Source organism: Scomber japonicus, chromosome 5, assembly GCF_027409825.1.
Source record: "Scomber japonicus isolate fScoJap1 chromosome 5, fScoJap1.pri, whole genome shotgun sequence".
In the NCBI taxonomy this organism is placed as follows: domain Eukaryota; kingdom Metazoa; phylum Chordata; class Actinopteri; order Scombriformes; family Scombridae; genus Scomber; species Scomber japonicus.
The window spans coordinates 23,601,608-23,624,289 of record NC_070582.1 but is presented as its reverse complement, the minus strand read 5'-3'; the positions used below and the strand labels follow the sequence as shown (position 1 = coordinate 23,624,289).

The window sequence follows — 22,682 nt, the reverse complement described above, 5'->3', positions numbered from 1 at the left end:
GGACACGCCTGAATGTCCCTTAGTACTGTAGGCCAGATGAACTTGAGGCCACTGTCATTGTAACTATATACTATATTTATCTTCTAGATTTTACTTTCTTGCTAACCTGCTGTAGTAAGGGCTTTTAAATGGGCTGCTCTTTTTTTATACTAATGCTGTCTGATATTGTGTTGCTTTATGGTCTTTCATGAGTGCCAAATGAAGTTCTAAAAGAAAGCCTTGTTGATGACACCACAGAGGTGGAAAGGAGATTTGGAAATAATGGTTATACTTTTGGGAGGAAATTCACTTATTCACATTTTAGCTGAGAAACAAATGAGAAGGCCGTTACAGCTCTTATGTCTGCACAATCAAGGTGAAGCTACATTCAGTACCCAGCTAACTTAGCTTCGCGAAAAGACAGGAAATGGCCTGTCTCTGCTAGCTTGTCTCTTTAAACATATTATATATAATTTGCTTTATATGTACAAAAGAACGAACTGTGAAAATGACAAATTGCAGTCTTACATGGGACTACTTCTTGGCCAGAAGCGGTTACTTCCACTAGTTTCCTGGCTGCAGCCTTCGTACTTAACAGGCAGATATAAGAAGCGGTATCAGTTTTCTCATCAAACTCACAGCAAAAAAGTGAACATGTGTATTTCCCAAAATGTGGAAGTGTTCGCAAGGACGACATGGGGGAAAGAGTCTTTAAAAACATACTGTAACATAACCCCATATAATTTCTGCCTTCATGTGTGCCTTTACTTCGCCTGCTCTGTTGAAGTGCCCTTATAATCACATCCATTTCCATTGCTTGCTTCAGTTCAGTAGCATTTCTTATTTGGTTTGAACCTGGACTAAAAGCAAATGACGTGTACATGAGAACTGATTTTCTTTTGTGATTATATTAAAAAATCAGCCAGTGAAGAAATGTAACCATTTTTGCACCATGATATATTGCTCTATATACAGTTAGTTAGTTGACAGTACTCTTTGGAAGTGCTATTACCTTATTGATTTGTTCTTTACGAGACAATCTTAACTTGTCAGCAGTGATGATACAGACTTAGTGAATGCTTTACCACTAAATTGACTGTAACTTTGATCTAACAAGTTTACTGTATCAACACTCAGGTCTACTGAAGCTTATCTAATCACCAAATGTCTTAGCACAACACAGTATGTTGTGAACACATCAACGTCTTAATCTCTCCTAAAGCTGAATGTACAATGGACAAGCTGTGATTTCCCAACCGACCCCTTCATGTGAGGAGCTTTTCTAGTTCCCCATTCTAATAATTCTTTTTAAGGAATGCTGTGGTATGTTCGCATATAAGTTGCAGGAAAAGCTTTGTTATTCCCTCTACAGACTGAACAAACATGATACCATTTGCCTTAATATGCCACTCTTAAATCTGGATGACACAAGTGTCTGGATTATTGCAGTATCAGCAATGTACATATTACGATGACTGTGCCATTACAAGTGTTTTTCTCTTCTGTAAATCAGAGAACTTAGACTGACAAAGTTGCAATAAAGTTTACATTTTCTTACTTCACTTCCTTGAGTCGATGTTCATGCTTATTAAATGACAACATGATTTTATATAGTGAACACACAACAGGAAGGTTCTTTGCTCAAATCTCAGTCCTCATCCTCCTTGCTTGGGGTTTTCCATGTTCACATTGGTTTCCCTTAAATGTTTTGGATCCCCTCGAATTTACATGCAATGAACAGGCATCATGTCCAGTCCCTGCCTTTCCCTGCCTTCCACCAAAGGATTGTGGGATTGGCTCCAGCACCCAGTATGACCCTAAACAGAATTATGTGCTCATACATGGAAAATGAATAAATACGTTTTTACTTGTGATGTTTGTTGCATCTGCTTGTCCACATTTGCTTGCACATGTGAATGCTCCCATGTGGAAGGCTTTAATTATTAACACTCCTCACTCTTCCTTCTCCTCGTGTCAGAAAGTCTACGTCTATATATCTGTGAGCATGCTGACGACTAACATCTCCACTAATTCCACTTAAACCTAATAAAAGTTATTTATAGCTTTGGTGAGCAGGCGGTGGGAGTAATTTTCAAGGGAATCACATTCAGCCTAACCTCTGCTGAGCTTCTCTTCCTTACTTTCCTCTATTGCTGCCCCTTGGCAGAGATCCACCTTGGGGCCCCAGGCTCTGCTCCTTTAGCGCAGTTAGACAGGTGCAGCTGGCCGCAAACATGCACCGTCCCAAAACGTCAACCACCAAGCTCCCCCTCTCCATTTACACCCTTGCCTTAATCACTTAGATTCATAGGGCACTTTTTAAAATCTGGGCGCAGTTCTCAGCCAGATAAAATTCACAAGACATACTTGTGTGGCTCCATGGTTTGTGAGGTGATGAAGTTACAGTGTTAGAAGCTTCAGAGGACAGCAGAGGTTACAGAGTTGAAGGAGTAAGGCAGTTTTTGTGCACAAAACCTTAGGTGACCTTCATCATTCTATGCGATTTATTGTTTTCAGTTAATAGAAATCGATCATCTTTATTTTAATGTTGTTATTTTCAGCATTCAACATCATTTGTGTGTACAATAAATCAGGTTTGTTATTTGAGATGCACCCTTCATTCTGAACAGTGAAAGCCCCTTTGTGAGGTCCACTGTAATGTTAAAATTGCAACACAATAACACACTTCCTTCCAGAAAACTTGTGGTCAAAGACATCCAACCTTAAACTAACATTTAGTTGCAGGACACAGCGGTCCAATTATTTTGTCCTTATTCGATGAATCAACATGTAACATTGAATCCAATTAGTTTGGGGCATAACAGGGCCTTACATAAGTTTGTTCAGCATTGCAGGAAAAACAAATTGTCCTGCCAAAACCCAAATCAAGAATGACACTAATCATACAGTAGCTGCAATAAGAACAATTCTCCACTGCTAACAGCTAACAGTGATTACCGCCAGACAAAATGGGAACATCCCTGCTCCTGCTTGAATGAATAGCTTATAAAACAGGATATGCAACATTGGCTCTCCTCTTTTCTTTGAGGGTGCTGTGGAGCAAGTGGCACATGAATTAAACCGGTGACAAGCAGAGGCCGCAGATCTCTCTCAAAGTCTACTTTTAGAAAGTGCAAGTCAAGGTTTTAGGTTTCAGTGTCTGCTCTTGAGTGAATGGGTTTTCCAGCTTGCCAATTAGGTGTACAATTTAAAGGCTTGTTGTCCAGAGGCCAGCCAATTGAACTCTGTTGATTATGCTCTATGGATTTGTCACAGTTTTCCTGTCTTGTGTTTTGGATAAAGAGAATACTGCCTTTTAACTTTGTATAAACACTAATCAAATATTAAGGCACAGAAAGTCAGCACACACTTCATGCTTTTAATAAAGACATAAAAAAAACAAAGATATACAAAGGGCCAGCTTTGAAAGTGATCCTTTTTCTCAAGCTGCCATACTGCAGGTCTGCAGAGTAGGTGAGGAGTAAGCAGACCTCAGGAATGCTGTCCTGAAATGTTAGCCTGCTCTCGGAAGCCCAAGGCAGGGTGACACTGGTGCGGGGGTGTCATTGTGGAGGTGTGTGTGTGTGAGATAGAGAGAGTGAAAAGTGCACAAGTGGTGGACATGAGCTAGAGTGAAAACTGTCACATGTAATCACTTCCTGCCCATGCTCTCTGCGGAAATCCGTCACCTCGCAATGCCTTTAAACGTCTTCCGGTTAATTTGAGTTAATAGATGAATACTTGTTGAGCAGCCCCAGCGAAGGGACATATTAATACTCCACGGATGGAAGTGGCTCCTCATCGCTGTCCACTTGAGCCCGACCATCTGGCGAGGTGACATGCCCATGCTGTAGGCAGCTTCCTCACAATTAAGTTAACACTGAGCTAAGGAAGGAAAGATCTCATTTTAACACCAGACAAGTTTTCAGGAGGCTTACAAATTCATACAAAAAAAAAGAACTGGGAAAAAGCTGGTAAACATAACTATGACCACAAGTCATCTTCAAAATCAAATGCAAACAACTAAACCATCTTCATAGTATAAAGTGCATGACTTCTGTGTTTGACAGAGGCCACTTCAAATTTGTCACCTGCTGTAGAGCCTTGCAGTTCTCGTGGTGGAGGATGTTTAGATTAGCTAATGGGTAAAGGAGATGGGCCATAATAACACCAAGTTAAACACCTGGTAAATACACAAAATTAGGACGTCAACTAATAATTATTAGTCATGGTGGCAGAGTGGCTCCTGCAACACTAATCACATTCCCATCATCCGCAGCTATTTTTTTCCGCTAATCAACAAATGTAAAGGACATTTACACCTAAACTATGATGGAAAACATGGCAAACATTAAACATCACCATGTAAGCATGGTCACTGAGAGCACGCTGCCATGCTAGCATTTAGCAGAGCACAGCCCCACATGGCTGTAGAGCCTTACTTTCATAATTGATTTTCTAATCATTTGGTCAGTTAATAGTCAGCAAACAGTGAGGCAAACCCCAAACCAAAGTTTCCAGAAGCCCAAATTGACAAACTAAAACCCAAATAATTTCTCAAAAAAAAAAGAACAGCATATCTTCACATTAAAGAGGCTGGAGCTTTTTTTGAACAGCATATCTTCACATTAAAGAGGCTGGAGCTTTTTTGGTACTTTTAGTTGATAAAACATAGTTTTAGATTTATCTGAAACTTGATTGTTTGATGTTTACAGTTTACTTGATTGGTTTCAAGGGTGAATATAGTGCTTCTTCTCTCCAAATGATGATGACACTATTAAAACAGGATGCAAAGTAAAAGATGACACTCTCAGAGGTGATACAGCTGTCTGACATTCACTTTATTGTTAAAACTTGTTTTGGTATAATCAGCTGCATGTCTTTTTACACGTTTTTAAATTAAAAGGCAAACATATACAGCATCATCTTCAAAAAACATGCAGCAGTGTAAACATGAGGTCTATCAAGATAAAAGGTCACACGACTACAACATACTGGCAAACTCTGTGATAACAAAACTGTCAAACGGAAAAAAAGAAGCAGTTTGTCCATTTCACTTCTTAAAATCTGCAAAGCTTTGATGCTTATCCTTTGCTGCATTCAACTGGTAAATGCAAGTGTCCAACAGTTGTGTTTTTAAAGAGGTTAAAACATGAAAAAAAAATAAATATGATGTACTGACAACATATACATAATAACAGAAATGCATTCCTAAAACACAAAGGAGCACCTTTCTATATAGGCATTTCCTAAGCACTTCCTATTGTACTGGAGGGATACAACAACTCAAAAAATGATTCTGCTCCTCAACTTAACTAAACAACAATAGCTGCAAAACAACTATGCTGCAAATGATATTTGACATCTTGAAAGTTTACAATTCATTGTGATCAGAGAAAAGGCGACCAAGGTAGTAGGAATTAGTTAGTTTGAAGGTCAGTCATGGAGTGCACAACAGAGTACAGTTAACCACTCCTTTTTTTTTTTTTTTTTTTTTTTTAAACACAACAAACAGAAAAAGCAAGTCACTGTTGGCTACACACTCTACTTCAACACGTTCTGCAAGTGAGATCCACCCCAGACACACACACACACACACCTTATCCGACCCAATCCCTCACTTCAACAGCCAAATCAATGTTATATTGTCCACAAGCTCATATTGTACTGCATCCTAACTTCTTTTTGCTGTTGTACATGTACCAACATAAGCACTAAGAAGCACCTAGAATACTAGGCCAAGTTAGGAAAACCTGAGTATGAAAATGACACACACACACACACACACACACACACACACGTGCACACACACACACACACAAAGGATCATACAATCACGGCAGCTAAGGAGAAAACCCCAGCTGTGCACTTCAGTGAGAAAGGCAATGTAGACCCTGTGATTAGACAGTATGAACACCTTAGATTGACTATAATAGGTGTATAGGTTTTCTAAAGGCTTCATTAGACAACACATTACTGGATACAATTGATCAGCCAAGAGAATCAGAACCTGCAGGAAAGGAGTAGTGTGACACTATGCAACATGCAATTTTTGGACATTATTTAACATCAAATTTACTATTTAGCCAATTATACAAGCCTCAAGTGCTGCAATTGAGAAGATTAAATAAAATAAAATAAAAAAAACCCTAAAGGAATTAAGAGGTTTTTCAAAATTGGGACAACATCTACAGTACTTAAAACATCTCTCAATTTAAAACATAATTCAGATATTGGATGATGCCATTCCCTCCACTGAAATGTCTCTTATTGTGTTGATATAGACTTGATCTCAGACTGGAGTGACTATGTTTCTCCTCCCTTTCTATCCTTTTTACATTAGTGGGTCACTAAGGCACAGGTGCATACAGTCCTGTAAATAAACACTTTAATCTTTGCACTACCTGTACCAAATACCACCAGAATCTCACCTTGCCATTACATACAGTACACATAAACACCTAACAAACATAATGACAGCTGTATTTCCTAATACCTCTCAATCATCCTTATTTCTGTAACGTCAATTAACTTAAAAATAATCCCTAACCCAACATTTGATTCTGTACAAGCTTCAGGAAGAATACACGCCTTGTTAAAAACAACTTCTTATTTTCATTCCACCCAATGAGGTTGAGGACGATCACTTGGCTTTGTTGTCGAGCTGGAAGAGACCAAGTATATCCAGCATGGCCTGTCTGATGTTGCCACCAAAACGGTGGGAGTCCTGATAGGAGGAAAAAAGTAGGAAGATTATAAAAAGCCGGTATAAAGATTAAAGATTAATCTGAATTCTTCAAGAACAAAATATCAGTGAACTTACAGTTTCTGGACTTGAGTGTTTGCTGGAGATGTGGAAGTTGATGAGGTCCTCACCAACAATGATGTAGGAGACGCCATAACCATCATCAGCCACCTTGCAGACACAAAAGGAAATGTGGGTTTCACCTCATGGCCAGTGTCAATGATTCCAAACTGATTTATTTTCATTATCATTCATTTACAGACAGTTACTGTATGCTCTAATTTAATATGCAGATTAACAACAGTTGAATGGAAATTTATTCAGTGTGACATGCTATCCATTCGTGATCAGAGTGATTCACTAGTCCACACAGGACACAAATTACATCAAAAATGTCTGTCAAAACAGATAAACTCACTGGGCCGAATCCACCTCCGGAGGACACATATTCTGGGTGTTTGACCAGGTCGAACAGCTCGACCTGCTGCAGAGGAGTCTGACTGGTGGATAGCCTCCACGGCTCAGAAAGGACCTAAATATAAAAAGGTAACACATAGTGATCAATTTAAGTTATATTAATTAATGTAACAGTGGTTCACAGCTGATACCCAGCCATTTTTTCTCCATTGGATGGTCATTGTATTAAGGGAAGGGAAAAGTGACTTCTATTATGTAAAGCAGTAAGAGTTGGATTTAAAGATACCGTGTCACAAATACGCATTTTCTTTCTTTTGACTGAGTCACACAATAAAAATTCTTATCATGTTTACTAATTGACAAAGTATAATATTGATTTTATATGGAGCACAATGAGGAGTGACATGTAAACAGAGAAAAGTGAGCACAGCCTACTATGAAATGACTGCATGTGCCAACATTGTAGGAGTTCATCCTAATTTTTAAAAAGTGGCTTTTTGAGTCAAAAACATTGCATTAGTTACTTCTTCACTATGAACTCCTTGAAAAGATTAATTTCAACCTATCACTCCATCAAGCGTTACTTCAATAACCCGGTTTTAATTCACAGACACTTCCATCAAGAAATAGAGAATGTATAGCAAATTGTTCTTTAATTCGAACAGCAACGAGAACAAATCCCCCAAAAAGATGTAGGAAGATTAATCTGGGTTAAATCAACAATACTGCTACCTGCAGCGAATCAGACCCAGACCATATCAGAGTAACAGTGATCAGGTCTCTACACTGAGAGACTGAGGTAGGAAGAGCGGAGGACTCTAGCGTAGCTATGGGAGCCGAATGATGCAAAAAGTAAAATGAGTCACACTACCAAATTATAAACACAATTTATATGTTGTCCTACTTGTGTATTTATGTGATACAGGATTTGTGCAAAAATATGTTATAATTTGTGATAATTGGATTCTTTATTTAATTTATAATTACATGTTAGAATTTTTTCTACTCTTTATCATTTACTTTTTGTTGTTTGTGATTGTATCTAACTTTTGTATTTATGATTGTTATTTCCATTAATACCAAAATTATCCATCTATAAAATATCTATATGGGGAGACCTCTTACAGTGCTGCATACTGCATATGATAATTATATATTTAGATACACACTAGATTTAGATATACACTAAAGTGATTCATTACAAAATGCATCTGCAGTATTTCCATTTTGTGAATTTCAAATAAAAGAACAGTCCTGTATTTCCTCATTGAAGTTTTCTTATTGTTAAAATCTCGTCTCGTCTCGATCTCGTGAACCCAATATCGTGTCTCGTCTCGTAAGCTGAGTGTATCGTCACACCCCTAACAGAAGTCCTTAACCCACTTGTAATAACAGTTCATACCTTTTTGAGGAAGGGTGAGTCTTCTCCAAGGTATTTGGAAACAACATAAAGACAGAAAAGATGGCGATCGATGCCCTTCCCCGTCATAGCCAGGCGGTACATGTTTTGGTGCTTTTCTGCTGCCAATTTGAGCAACTTCATACGCTCTTCTCTCTGAACGGAAAGGAACAGGGTGAAAGTGAAACATGTCAAAATTGAAGAGCATGGGTCTGCATGTTGGATTGACAATTAGTGATTGGGAGAATCACTGAAAAGACAGCCTCAGCGTTACCGTTTCATCTCTGAGCATGGAACGGACGAAGTCACAGGTCTCCACGGTACAGGAGCGAACTGTTTCTGTTCGGCCCTCACGGAACAAACGTGTCATGGAGGCTTCGTATGTGAGGCAGAACTTCTTTTTGTCCTGTTGAGAGACAGTATGAGTCACCAGCAATATAAATTTTTGACATGAAAGATAAACCAACAAATTATTAATGAGTTAACAATAGATTTTTAGACATGTTGATAATAATTCTCAGGTCAGTGAGCCTACATTCCTTCTTACAGGAGACTAAATACCAGAAGCACATTATCTGACGTGCCTAAACTGCCATTACAGAGACAACCTAAATTAGTTATCTGAAGCTAAATGCCTTTAAAAGATTTCAGATTATAACGTTTTTTCCCCGTCAAATAAAACAGCAGTAAACTACAGCTGATCAAAGTTTTGATGAAATCATTAATTGTCAATTTGTGAGTCTTTAGTTTGTTGATTGGTAAGTTGTGACTGCCCTCTGCTGGAATTTAAGAGGAGTGTGACTGGACTGTAAAAAGCTCTTACACATATCTTTTGTCCTCAAATGGTATAAGAACATTCTTTTGTAACATAACACACTTGTATTTCACAGTAATATTCAAAGTAATAAACAATAAATGTACCACACAAGCTTTACTTAAACAGTTTTGCAGATTGAGCAGTGTGATAGGAAGACTAACCCTGAAATGGGCCAGCTGTAGGGCGATCTGAATGAATGCATCGGGACTAGTGCGGCACTTCTTGATCAGACCCTTGCCAAAGTCGCCGAAGGGGAAAATGTGAGAGTCCACATCATCAGCCAGAGCCCTGGCTACTGTCAGAGAGCTCTCAATAACCTCCTGGCACTAGAGGAATGACAGTTGTATGATAGACTTAGCAAATGCAGCATGGCACAATTAACAACATATTTATAATACAGTACTTAATTAAGAAAGCTCAGTTTGATAAATGTACATCAGTAGTATTAATACTACTTAATTAACAATATCCATCGCTCTGCAACTTTAAATTTAATTAATACAATTTGAACACTGGTGCACATGGTTAAAGCTACCAGTAGAGGGAACCAGAGGCCTGTGAATATCATATCTCCATCAAAAGGTAGTAACCTGCAGTATGAGAGATGCTGAACAGTCTTACCTCAGCAGTGATGTCCCACTGCAGCCTCTGGGGACCAGGGAGGTTGGGGTGGGGCTCCCCACAGCAGTGACCACTCTCAGTGTATCCCAGTTTAAAAGGGTCCATGGAAAGTACATGCTGCAAAACAGGGTCGGGTTTAAAATTGTCTATGGACCGCATCATGCCAATCAAAACAGAAAAAGTTGATTTTTTTGAATATCATTCTATTGCATTAGTTCAGACAGCTTTTTTCCTAATTATATTGGTAAAAGTTGAACTGAAGTATTAATAGGTGTATTCCTAGTGACAATATGATGCTGCTTTAATACACGGGTGCAAAATTTATTTGACAAATACTAAAATGACAAACCTCCCACAGATGGCCAATAATTGGAGCATCGGCCCAGGAATGCTCAGCGTTCAGTCCCATGGTGCCGTTCTTGAAAACTATCAGGTTAAAGGATTTATCAAACCATCTGTATGAAAACAAAGAAGAAAAAGCTTCAGTTTATTTATAAATCCACTTGTGCTGCACACTTTTTGAAAAATCTGCAACAAAATGTATCTATCACACCTGTCATAGCACTTTCCATGGAGAAGGGACTTGGCATAACTGTCCAGAGACTTGACTGGTTGGGCTTCATCGAAACGCTGCTCAGTGTCATCAAGGGTTACAAAGAAGGCTGCCTTCTCAATGGCATCCAGTGCTTGCTTATTCTTACCACGGCTGAAGTAGGTCTCGCGGCCCTTTGCCCATGGGGTCCTGAAGAAAGTCAAAGAACAGGTATTGATATTATGTTGCAAACAGGGGGGTACAGATGCAAGTGCATGCTTTTAAAATGAGGGCAGCATTTTTACATCTGTGTCATCATTGTCACACCCTTCCTACCTTCAAACACTAAAAACTCTTGCAAATATTTTTAGTGCTGATTTTAGCTTATCACATTATTAACTACAGAATGTAAATTGTGCGGTCTCATAACACCTGGCTGGAGCTGACTCTGTAGTGCACCTACCTCTCCCCTGCAGTAAGTGCAGCTAGTTTCTCCTCTCCTGGCATGGGCTCAGATGTGTCAGCCAAGATCCTCTCCATCTGCTGCTCTATCTCCCGGGGCAAAAGCAGCCGTCCATCATAAAACATCCACACCTTGAAGAAACGGCCCTTATGGTACACAGCTATGTGTTTGCTCTCGTTCATGTGCTGCAGGATGTCTGGGAGAGAGTGACCAACAGTAAGAGAAAGAGGAAAAACAGAAAAAAAAGAAAAAAAAAGGACAAATGGAGTGTCGTAGGTGGTGTGGGAAATAGTAATTAATGTGTTTGTAGATGTATCTCCGCAACCAAATAAGTTTGCAGTTTGTACTGGGTATGGGTGTCATAGCATTTAATTTCTGGGGACAATAAATGTAGCAGTAGTAAAATAATATGATATTCACAACAGTATATTTCTGTTATGAGCATTTTTTCAATCAGGGCTTTTACGTAACATTCCTCTTATGAAATGACATTGATTTAGAGAAGAAAAAACAATTTCATTCATTTTGATGTAATGTGTGAGGGATGGGACTATATCCAGTTCAAAAAATAAAGCAGCTTGAAATGGGAAGTGCATGAAGTGAGATGAAAAGGGAAGAGTAATTTGGGAACAGGGAAGGGGTTTGAGTTAAGGCAAAGTTTGTTTGAACAACACTGTGCATAACCAAGAGAAACCAAATCCAAAGCATAGTTTGCATGTTCTCTTTACTACAACGTTAGAATATTGCTTTGGTGATGCTCACAGTGTTCAAACAAGCATTGACCTTGTTACAGGCAAGACAAAGGAGACGGTTATTTACACAAGGAATAACCCCAAGAACAGCAACCACCTCACATCCAGATCATGCTTAGCCTACTGTGCTTTGTCTTACAGTGAGGACACTTTCAGCAATGTGAGAATGAACATAGGGCTGACCACTAGTAACCTGTTCCGTATTCACTTTGCTTAAAACACTTAACTGTGGTATACAGTCATATTTGTTTTTATCCAATTTTATGTCCTCAAAAGCTCTAATACAACCTCCAACCAACAACATTACGGGTAAACTTTAAACTGTAGGGGACATCAGAGACTCTCACTACTTCTCCTATGGATTTCAGTTCATTAAAATGATTACCGGTAACTTCTGTCCTTTACAACAAGAGACACAATAGAGGTCTGTCAAGAGTGTCTACACATATACGCATTTACAGATCTGATACAAGACTGAATGTTAGATCATGCCTTACAGGTCTTATACACACTGACCATGCACGTTACATATCATATTAGATCTTCAATAACTGAACAACAACACTTTGTTTAAATCACTTTAAACAAGCATATTGCCAAATTTCAGCAGCAAAATTGCTTCCTGCCCTTTCAGAGGTCAGTCGCTGATGTTAGATTGCATATCCCCTTGAGCATCACCTGGGACTAAAGGCAATCATGTTGTCATGTCTTTCAAACTCCTTGAAACACATACTGAACTACGTAAATGAATGTCCATAAATATAGCTATATATATTTTATCAGGTCAGCCCAGCACTGTTTCATTTCCGGGTCTTACCTTAATCATAACACTGTTTTGCCTTGTCAAACCCAAACACTACAATTTAGTCACATGCAAATTAGCCACTGACATGTGCGTAAACTAGTACACATGCATTATGTTTTATAAAAAGGTCCAATTCAAACTGGTGGACAAAATGGCCCAAGGAGAAGTACAGTAAGAGTAGCGTGAAGGACGTGCCATTGCTAAAGACTCTACCTGTGTCTACACCTGGGACACGACTGGTGTTGAACATACGCTCGTATTGGGATGAACACATGGGAATAGTGTTTAGGAGCATGAGCTGAAAAGCAAAAGGGGAGAGTCAAACACAGAGATGACATACTAATTCACTAAAATCCCCAGAGAGCAGCAGACAACACACCTACAGGGAAAGGAGCATGGATGAAATGGAGAGGGAGTGATAAGGATTGGTTTGACAAGCAGTCTTTAGGAGCAGGAGGAACCTCAGAAGGCTGGCAGGGAAGGAGACGTGAGCAAGATCCAGAAACCAGTGGCCAACCATCTCAATACCAACAGCAAAGCCCTGATATAGCAGTAGGATTTGAATTAAGATGTAGATCGTTTTAAGATATTTTGACAGAATGACTGAAATAGAATTGAATATTTACATGTATGAAAGCTAAAAGGTAGGATTGTTTCAGAGCTTTGCTGTTGAGAAAGAGTCTAGAAGTCAGGGTTTCCAATGGCTGTTGCCTTGGCGATGGCTAGGGTCATAGGGTAGGTGGGTCTGAGGGCATTTTGGAGATTTGCCCTCCTCTTACCTGTCTCCAAACCAGGGACGCGGGTGGTGTTAAACATCCGCTCCCATTGAGCCGAACACAGAGGAACCTTGTTTGCCAGCAAGTATATCTAACGCAGCGTCCGAAACAGCGAAGGGACAAAACAGTATATCAGAGACAACCAACTGTGAGTGTGTAACAGCAAGCACATGCATTGATGTTTGCATAAATTAATATAATCAGTCTTTGCAACTTTAAACAACATGTTGCAGAATGTGTGCCGAGACTCTGCAAATGCAAATCAGAATTTGCAGCTAAGCACCATGCAGGTTTGTCAAGGAAAAGAAGTCAGAGAGGTGCGGGAAAAGATGACACAATGGGGTGTCAGTAAAATCACCAGCAGTCCTATTGAGGAAGGCTTCAGAAAATTCTTATGATCACATGTTGTCAATAATCACAGCTCTACTTCCATCAAAAGAAGCAAAAAGCACAGTGTGTAGCTGGCTGCCTGGCTGAGGATGACATCAAGTATTTACATATGACATTGTGGATGATAAACTAACTCAATAAAAAAAAGCAGTTCTCATTGTAAACTTTAAAAACACAAAACAAACTGAGATAATCAATAAATCATAAATAAGAAAGTTAAACATTTACATTTAAGGAGTGAAATAAGTACAGACAGAGATGCTGAATACTCACTGGTTTGACCTGGGCTCTGTCCAGTTTCCTCCTGTAGAGCATGATAGCATGAATGGCATTACCTGCCCTGGCAGCCTGGATGGAAGAGGGGTGGACATACAGGAAATCCTGGAAGAAAAGCGATTAATGATAATAAAATCAATGATCAGTCATACTTCCTCAGATACATTGCAGTCCAGAAAATGAGGGCAAATGTGCCTGTCCTTGGACGTGACTCGCAATCACAAACAGTACACTGTCACTGTGTGACCCATCCAGCTCTGTTGTTATTTTGGTCAAGGACTGCAGGCATACGTACTATGTAGAAGCTATCATGACCAACTATTCCAAACGAGGTGAGTGTTGCTTCACTGTCCCTATACCTAATCTACCAATGAAGTGCTCTGTAAGCAAGAGCAGAGATGCATTTTGCTGGCATGGTAATATATCCCAGTCATACTACCTGCTTGATAATTGCACAAGGACAGATCTTCGGGACTGTGTTTCTGAGAGCAGTGACCCATGCCCACCCTGCTGCTGTAGCAGTTCTAATCTACTGTCACACTTGTTCAGGCAGAAAGACACAAAAGGAAATTGTGGGTTTGTGCCAGAGTTCCTCTTACTAGCCTCCCATGGTGGCGAGTTCACTGGGTTCATGATTACAAATATGACACGGATTTGGAGCAATTCAACAACCCATTAAGTAAAATCACACTTTAATACACTGATTGTAGCAAAGCCAGCCGAGATGCTGAAAATCCCAAGAGTATATCCTATTTCTACACACACACACACACACACACACACACACACACACACACACACACACACACACACACACACACTTAATCTATTACACAAAGTATTAGACTGGAGACAAACCATGAAAAATATAATTCAGTCCTTTCAGGAAGAAAGTTGAGGCATTTAAGATAAGGAAGTTCAGTTGTGGAAAGAAGGTACAACAGTACTTCCACAATTTAGTTATCAATAAGGTACAATTAACCTTTCTATTCATAACAATAACAATTCTAATATATGGTTATATTTACAATTTAGACTTAATACTTACATTTTAGTCTGAGACATATTTGGCAAAGCTCCTTAAAAGTTCATGCTACTATATAGAGTGGTATATGAAATAGGCCCCAGTTTTAAAACGATATGTCTGGACGACACATAAGTTCAACTGCAACTATAGTGACACATTTTTAAAAGCTTACTCATAAACAGTTAGTAATTGAAGAGGAAATAACCTTTGTATATTCTCAGCCAAGAGTATTGATAAGTTTTGGGATTAGGTCTAATGTCAGCAAATACACACCTTCAGGGAATCAATCACATCCTACACAAAGGAGTGTTTTACTCCATGTCCAAACAACAGGCTGAATCATTGTGTGGAAATAAATAACTTCTAAATAAGAGATATTATTACCATGGCATAATAGTTGCTGTTGACCATGATGGGCCCACGGCCTCTAAGGTAGATATACTCCTCCCACCAGTCACTGACCTGTGCCACAAAAAGAGAAGCAGGGGAGAAAGAAACAGAAGGTGGCATTAATGGAAACCCTGCTTTCCTTGACAGTTTGAGGCCGATTCACCCAGGACAAAAAACCTTTGAAAGAGGAGAAAGGGAAAAGAATTCTTTCTGACTCACATAGTTGGAGGTCCACCAGGATTTGAGTTTGACGTACCACTGCAGTCTGGGTCCTAGGTTCTTCTCAAAGTCTTTAGCCAGTACCTTCACCTGTTCAAACTCGTCATCATCCATCAGTGGGCGGACTGACTCCAGGTACTGTAAACAGAAAAATAAGTTGTCACAAAGAGTGAAGCACAAGTTGGTTTTAAACAAAAAGGGAGAGAGGAACCAAAACTACATCCTTTTTTTGTTGCACTTATTCAAATACCTAGATATCAAATTTGTTTCTAACTGAAATTTAAAAAGATGTGAGTGAGGGCATGGTGAACTTGTGTGACATTTGATTGCTTGAAGGGAGCTCTTACTCAAGTGTACAATAACAGCCCTTGAAAACATACCATGTTAAACATCGATAAGCATTTACACTCAATTAAATAATACAGAAAGACTTTTAATTCAATTGATTATCCACTTAAAAATGTAATGGACAAACTTAAGGTACAATGCTATAGTTAGGATCATTATGGTCAATGAGGAATGTGCAAACAGAACCTGTTATGACAGCAAATTACATAACAAGTAGAAATTACCCTTCTGCATGTGTCCTTGATAGAGGGGACGGGTAACCTTGGCAAGGAATTCTGGAAACTGTAGAGCATTGGCTTCCTGCCAGAGAAGACCTTCACTAATACCTGTGCAAGCAAAGACAGATAAGAAAGAAGGGACAGGGCAAAGGTCATTTAAACTTACACTTAGTGTATCAACTGGAAATCTGCAGGTTATACGGGCAAAGTAAAAACACATATGAGCAACTTAAACTAAAAGGCCACAGATCTATTTTTGGCTAGAAATGTGAAGTCATGTGTTAAATAAATGTTTGTTCCATCTCTTGTCTCTCTTACATTTGGCTCTCACAAGTTGTGACAATGTCTTCCATTTGGTGTCCAACACTGCATTCTTTACTCATACAGAGAAGAATACCACAAGGACATTCCACAATGAATTATCTCTTTAAGTGACTTGGACAGAAAATGCATTGACTGTCTCACCATCCACAAACGAGTAGACCAGGACACAGAGCCATGGCGCGCGTACATCCAGCCGTGCCATGACAACAGGCACTTCAGGACATTCCTCATGACCATGATAATGGTCACCCACAGGCCAGTGCCCAACAGGACTCCTCCAACTATCTTCTGGCTGTCTGTGGATATATATTGGCTGTAGACAGAGAACAAGAGAGAAGGATAAACAAAAAAGGGATGAGAACTAGAGTAAGCCATAGAGGGAAAGAAATCAATAGAACAATGAAAAATAAATACTTCCTCATTTAACTGCACAGTGGACACATTGAAGTGTGAGGATTAATTCGTCCTGCTATAATCCAGAGTGTGACTTTGTGAAAACATGTAATGGGGCTGTGGTAAATGAATATTCTGGATACAAGATAAGAGACATGGCATGGAGATGACATGGTATTTAATGTAATTATACAGGCCATTTTGTATTCAGGCTTGAACAAATGAGTCATTTTAAGTGTGTGCTACAAAAACAGAAATAAAACATTTGACAATAAATGTCTTGTCCCAGTCTAAAGTCAAATTAGGTTACAACTGATAGACAATGCATGACATTAATCTCTTAAATTATCTCTCAAATACAAATCCTTAACCTTTATTACTCAGTGTGGCCACTATCCCAAGCATTCCAAGCTTTATAGTGATAGGAAGTGTTTGCACAACATCACTAAACTTGACCAACATTGCCAGCAAACACGAGGATGACGTGATGTGGACAGTTGGAACAAAATATTATGTTGGAGAGAGACAAACAAAAATCAAGCTGACTACTTTACTATCTGTAAGCTGCTACTGAAAAAGGAAAATGGCTCAGACTCTTTTGTCATAAATACCTTTAACCTGAGGCAGCACTATTGCAGGCTTGATGGCACTGTGCCAAGACTATTCCAATACCGTTTGGATTATTCATCAAAGTTAATCATTTCTTATTGTGTCTATTATCTTTTCTAGCTAAACGCCACCCACTTTTAGTAGTTTATCACCACAGAACATAGCCAATCACCACTATGTTTGTACCAAATTGCCAACACATTATCAAAGTGTGAATGTGTACACATTCATATTAGTCCTTCATGCTCCATGTTGTTTTATGTTCTTACCTGATAGGTATGTGTTGGCCCACCTTGGCAAACAACCCAAGAGATGGATCCAGCTGGTTATATTTATTGTAGGACATGTACGACCCGACCACTACCATGAACCCAGCAGGACTGCCTGGGTACACACCAGTCATTACTCCATTCTGTAGAAAGGTGAAACAAATGGAGGATTACAAAGGTCAACAGGGTCATAGAAAGCAAAGACTCTATAACGATATAGTTTACAAAATCACTGATATCATAAAACAGTGTTTTAGATACTGCTGACACCTATGAGCCATTATTATATTATCATTGAATAATTACTGACATCCAAACAAAAGAGAAATGTGTGAAAATGCTAGCAGGTCTTTGAGTTTGAGTGACTCAGTATGACAGTGTGTAAACACACAACTAGGCCAAAGGCTAGGACGCAAAGAACAGACAGGAAGGTCACTGTTTATGTGAGTGGGTGACCTTCCAATGGGAGCAAGTTACATAAGCCAACAAACAGATTTACAGTAGGTTAGCAATTACAACATTGTATAATTGGGGCTGTTATGATGCTGTTTACCAACAACATTTACTGAGAACAGAAATAAATTGTCAAACTGCTGTAAGATGCTAATATTAGACAACAGGCCAATAATTGTGTTTGACATAGAGTTAACAAAACTCCCCTCATTCTTGACAGAAACCCTTTGGACTTTGCCTCCATCATACATCCAGCACCTCTCACCTTGAAGCGAATGAACCTTTTCTTCCAGGAGTGGAGGCCAGAGAGGTAGATCTGGCGTAGAGCCTCGTGGCAAAGCTGTAGGTCGATGCCATCAGGGGTGACGGTGAATTGAAAGGCCACCGCCTGGTGAGCTTCTGCCATGGTGGCTACTACTGTGTCAGGTCACTAAGGGAAAAGAATACACAAAAAATTAAAGTTTACATTAAAAAGTAAAAGTTTAATCAAAGATGCAGGTCGAAATAGAGACACATCCACCTCCTCATTCCTGTCCTATTGTTTTCGTTTGTACCTCAATTTATGTTCATGTGGAATGATGGGATCAAATTAAACAAGCATGTCCATTCACCACATGCTGATATTTGAATGATGATTTAATATCTGAAGCAAATATTAAAAGAATATTTGAAATTGACCCGTTCCTGGTCACAGTTCCTTGAAATCGGTAGTGCTTGTTCCTCAATGGCACTGCAGCAAATTTCCATGATTCAATCAATTTAAGCTCTGCGGAGAAACAACCTCTACACAGGAAGGCTTTCTTCTTTGATTTGAAAACAACACAGGGGTAGAGTTTAGAGTGAGTCAGATGGATGAATGAATGCTTACTTAAACAAACAATATTCGGCTTAACATGCAAAAAACCTGGAAATGTCTGTGATAGATTAGCAGCAGGCCTGAGTTACCACATTTGTCTCCTCATATGATCAAATATTGTAAGCAAAGTACCTTTGTTTAGTTATTGTGGACCGATATTAGTCTCAAAAAGAATCTCTTTAATGATATTGGTCTTGCTTGTAACTTTACTTCTTCTTAGTGCTAATCGAATCTCCTAATCTAAATTCTGTCTAAGACCTGAGGACTAAGTTTCATTTTTAGTGAAGCCCAGTCAATTGCACAAGTGCAGCACAATCATTTGACTAAGTCTGATAGCTATCTTTTGTTTGTGTCTTCATTGAAAAACCATCATGTGAGCCAGCAATGAAACTGACAATCTTCTGCATAAATGCAATAGTACAGTGATTAGGAATGAACAGCAGTTTAATGGATATTGAAGCTTCGTATCACTCTAAAAAATAAAAGAAATACAGCGAAAGTAGTCCATAAATAAGCTTGATGTGTATGTTTTTGAAACGAATTAACAAAAAATACTGATTCCTGTAAGGTGAACTGAACTGGTTATGCAGGTATGGCATCTTACCCTCGACTCACACATACCTGACACCATTCAAATAAACTAAACTAAAACTAATCCTGTGTTATTGTAAACCTAAAGTGATATCACATGTTTAAATAAAGTGTTAATGCAATATTTAAATTTAATTATTTCTATGAGGACAACATATGAGGAGACTTAGTGGGCACTCATTTAAGTCAGAAGAGGTGACATGACAATGTCTATTCTTTGCACTGCTATCTGTCCTCACCTTCAGTGTGGGAAGACATCTTGATACAAAATATTCTCAACTAAAGAGAGGTACTTTTCTGTCTTACCTTTTGTAACTCAGCAACTAATAAGATTTGTATTGTATTCTTCTTTGAATTACCTGATTGTGTAGCCGAGGCTCATTGGTTAGCATTGTACAGGTCTTAGCTTAACTTTCACAGCAAATTATTTCTTATGGACAAGAATTGAATTCATTTAATTCACCTGTTTAGGTGAGATTTATATTTTTTCAAATTATCCTCAAGGATTTCTTGTGGACTTTTCCTCATCAGATATCCATTTTGGCATATTACATGTGGTGTAAAAATGGTAATCAGTAAAGTCATGGATGCTTCCCCTCATTATGCATGTAGCAGGGATGATATTCTTGTGTAATGGCAAGCATTTTCAAAGATTTTAGAGGCCTCAGAATCATCTCAACTTCGTTGTACAATGTACAATGACAATAAAGATCTATTCTTCTGTTCATTTATTATTACATTACTGAAACATTTATTTACTACTATTGGTATACTAGATCTTTGTTATGTGTGAGCAAAAACAACAAACACAACCTGGATGATGACACCAGGGTTATGGTGTTGTGAGGGACCTGCTGTTTTCAGTTGCCTCCAACTGATGATGTAAATACCACCAAACCATTTAAATATGATCATGTAACTGCTTCAAATGTTTGGTTAAGTGTTGCATTGGCGACTCAAAAATAAGAATTATTGTAAAAAGGTGCTTTTTAATATTTGGTATCCATTTCTAATGCTTTGTTATATTAAGTTTTCACTTGCTTCCTTTCCATTAAGACTGGCTGCTACTGCAACATTTCTCCTGCAAAGGCTAAGGTCGTTTCTGAGAAGAATTGCCTTTTTGTTAGCTTAGTCCATTTTCATTTCATTCAGTCAAGAGCAATCTAAAAGCAGGACACGTCGTTTCTGCGTTTCCAGCCCTGGGAAGAAGTAGCATCATCCAGTCCCCTCCCCCAGCTACTTTCTAACATCACATGATCCGCCCAGTGCTGCAGAAACTAGGGGAAAGGTCGCAGCGCTGTGCCGCTTAGATACCCGGTTAAACAGGCAACATAGTATTCACAAATGCTTGTATGCCAGCAAGCATATCCCATTGTTCTTAAACTGAAAGCGCTGAAAGCATAGTTTGCTTTGGATATTGTAGAATCGGAGTCTGTTCATCTTTCTATGTATCAAACCTTGTCTAGCGTTAATTAATCATGTCCATTACCCCCAATGTCCTCACGCACTTTACTTTACGTCTCTGCATCATGATCCTTACAGCAAAAGCCAAAATCATCCACCATGAGTGCTTCTTCTACCTGCCATAACAACACTTCAACAGACGCAATTTCAACCCCACACGAATACGTCCAGCATATGTAGGTTACATTTCTCTGGTATTATATTAAGTATCCCACCCACGTGGTCTGTGTGAAACTAGGTCAATAGTGTGCACCCCCAGGTGTCAATAAACCAAAATGTATTTATTTATTACAATAAGAAGCCTTTTCGACCACATACAAATAAACAAAATGTGTACAGAGGGGACACTATGACAAACCGGTTTTTATTGACCTTCAGGGGCAGGTGACACCATCTACACCTATATGAATGTCTCTCTTTTAGTGTATTATTACACATCATAAGTCACTGTCACCGTTAAAAAAACCCTCCTACACTGAGTTACTGGTGAATAACACAGTTCATATGTATTGCAATAGAGCTGCCAGGTGATTGTCAGTGAATGACCTTTATTTGGACTTTTGCCTACATTGAGGTTATGAACAACACAGGAGTGCGTCCAAGTTCCTACCTGGATTGTTCATCATGGGACCATAATACAAGAACATAACGGGTCATAACCGGCTAAATGTTGAATACAGAGGCCTCTTCGACGTGTAGCACTGTCACAAGCCGTAGTTTTGAAAGAAACAAACCAAGAGTATTGCTGTGAGTCAATTACACAGGATTGTCTTCGAGATTTACTTTCGACTTTAAGAAGACAACATATGCCGGTGCGTAAACTTGATTTCTGACTGCTACCGACCAAACAAGCACACCGACCAGCCTTTTGCCTTAATGCGTAGGGGAAAAAATCTGTACGTCATGTAAACACCGCACAGTTGTACGCACCGTGTCCACAAGAAAATACTGTAAAGTTACATTTAACGCAAACTGCGTAGATGCCGACAGCTTTCATTGGGTTTTTCTCAGCGTTAAGCTAGTCGAAATGTCTCAAAACCACTGTAGCCATACCTGCACTGCTGCACCCAAAGTGCACAGAGAGAGATGGGGGTGCGGTAAAGACAAGCGATAAAAAGGTAAAAGTGTTACTCACCAAGCCTTTCTTTTAGTTTGAGGGAGCAGGGTTGTCTGTTTTGACGAGGATGTGACACGTCCTAGCTGTCGACGGAGACTGCTATACAACCTACATGAATGGGAGTACAGACTTGTAGTCATGGCCTGCCCTCTTTTTCCTACGTCAGATTTGTCTCCTATAAACAGGTCTCAACTGCGCCCCCCTGAGGACACCTGCGTTACTGTAGGGGTTGTATGAGGACGCAAGACCAATGGAAAGACATGACATCACATTGACACAATGAGAATTTGTCAGCACCCAGTACACCATGCACACCCAGGATGGACACAACATAACGATCTTTGCAGTAACTCAAACTGTCACAGGTGGTTTAACTATTAATATACCACAGAGATTAAAACAGAGATTTCAAAGTGCCTTACAAAAAGTAAA

The 22,682-nt window shown here is 39.2% G+C and overlaps 1 protein-coding gene across 2 annotated transcripts; it reads right to left on the bottom strand.

Moving 5' to 3' along the window:
* Window positions 1–6,350: 6,350 nt before the first annotated feature.
* Window positions 6,351–22,367, bottom strand: cpt1ab (carnitine palmitoyltransferase 1Ab (liver)). Of its 2 annotated transcripts, none has more exons than XM_053319784.1 (19): window positions 22,269–22,367; window positions 18,488–18,652; window positions 17,770–17,912; window positions 16,640–16,811; window positions 16,181–16,282; window positions 15,609–15,746; window positions 15,384–15,461; window positions 13,970–14,077; window positions 13,310–13,397; window positions 10,974–11,169; window positions 10,532–10,720; window positions 10,328–10,433; window positions 9,979–10,095; window positions 9,519–9,683; window positions 8,815–8,946; window positions 8,544–8,696; window positions 7,143–7,256; window positions 6,803–6,895; window positions 6,351–6,706 (listed from the first exon to the last, which is right to left on the bottom strand). In XM_053319784.1, the coding sequence occupies exons 2-19, from the start codon at window positions 18,626–18,628 to the stop codon at window positions 6,623–6,625; spliced, it is 2,319 nt and encodes a 772-aa protein (XP_053175759.1). In that variant the 5' UTR covers window positions 18,629–18,652; window positions 22,269–22,367; the 3' UTR covers window positions 6,351–6,622. The 2 variants fall into 2 exon arrangements, with proteins under 2 accessions (XP_053175759.1, XP_053175760.1); XM_053319785.1 differs by lacking the exon at window positions 13,310–13,397 and adding an exon at window positions 12,744–12,828.
* Window positions 22,368–22,682: the final 315 nt, after the last annotated feature.

What these genes read in the sequence shown, in the direction of transcription:
- cpt1ab (XM_053319784.1), bottom strand. Translation starts at nt 18,628, where the DNA reads ATGGCAGAAGCTCACCAGGCGGTGGCCTTTCAATTCACCGTCACCCCT. An exon ending in AAAGGTTCATTCGCTTCAAG is followed by an intron (nt 17,913 to 18,487) that starts GTGAGAGGTGCT and finishes ACCTTTCTACAG; the next exon opens with AATGGAGTAATGACTGGTGT. An exon ending in TCAAGGACACATGCAGAAGG is followed by an intron (nt 15,747 to 16,180) that starts GTAATTTCTACT and finishes TTCTGTTTACAG; the next exon opens with TACCTGGAGTCAGTCCGCCC.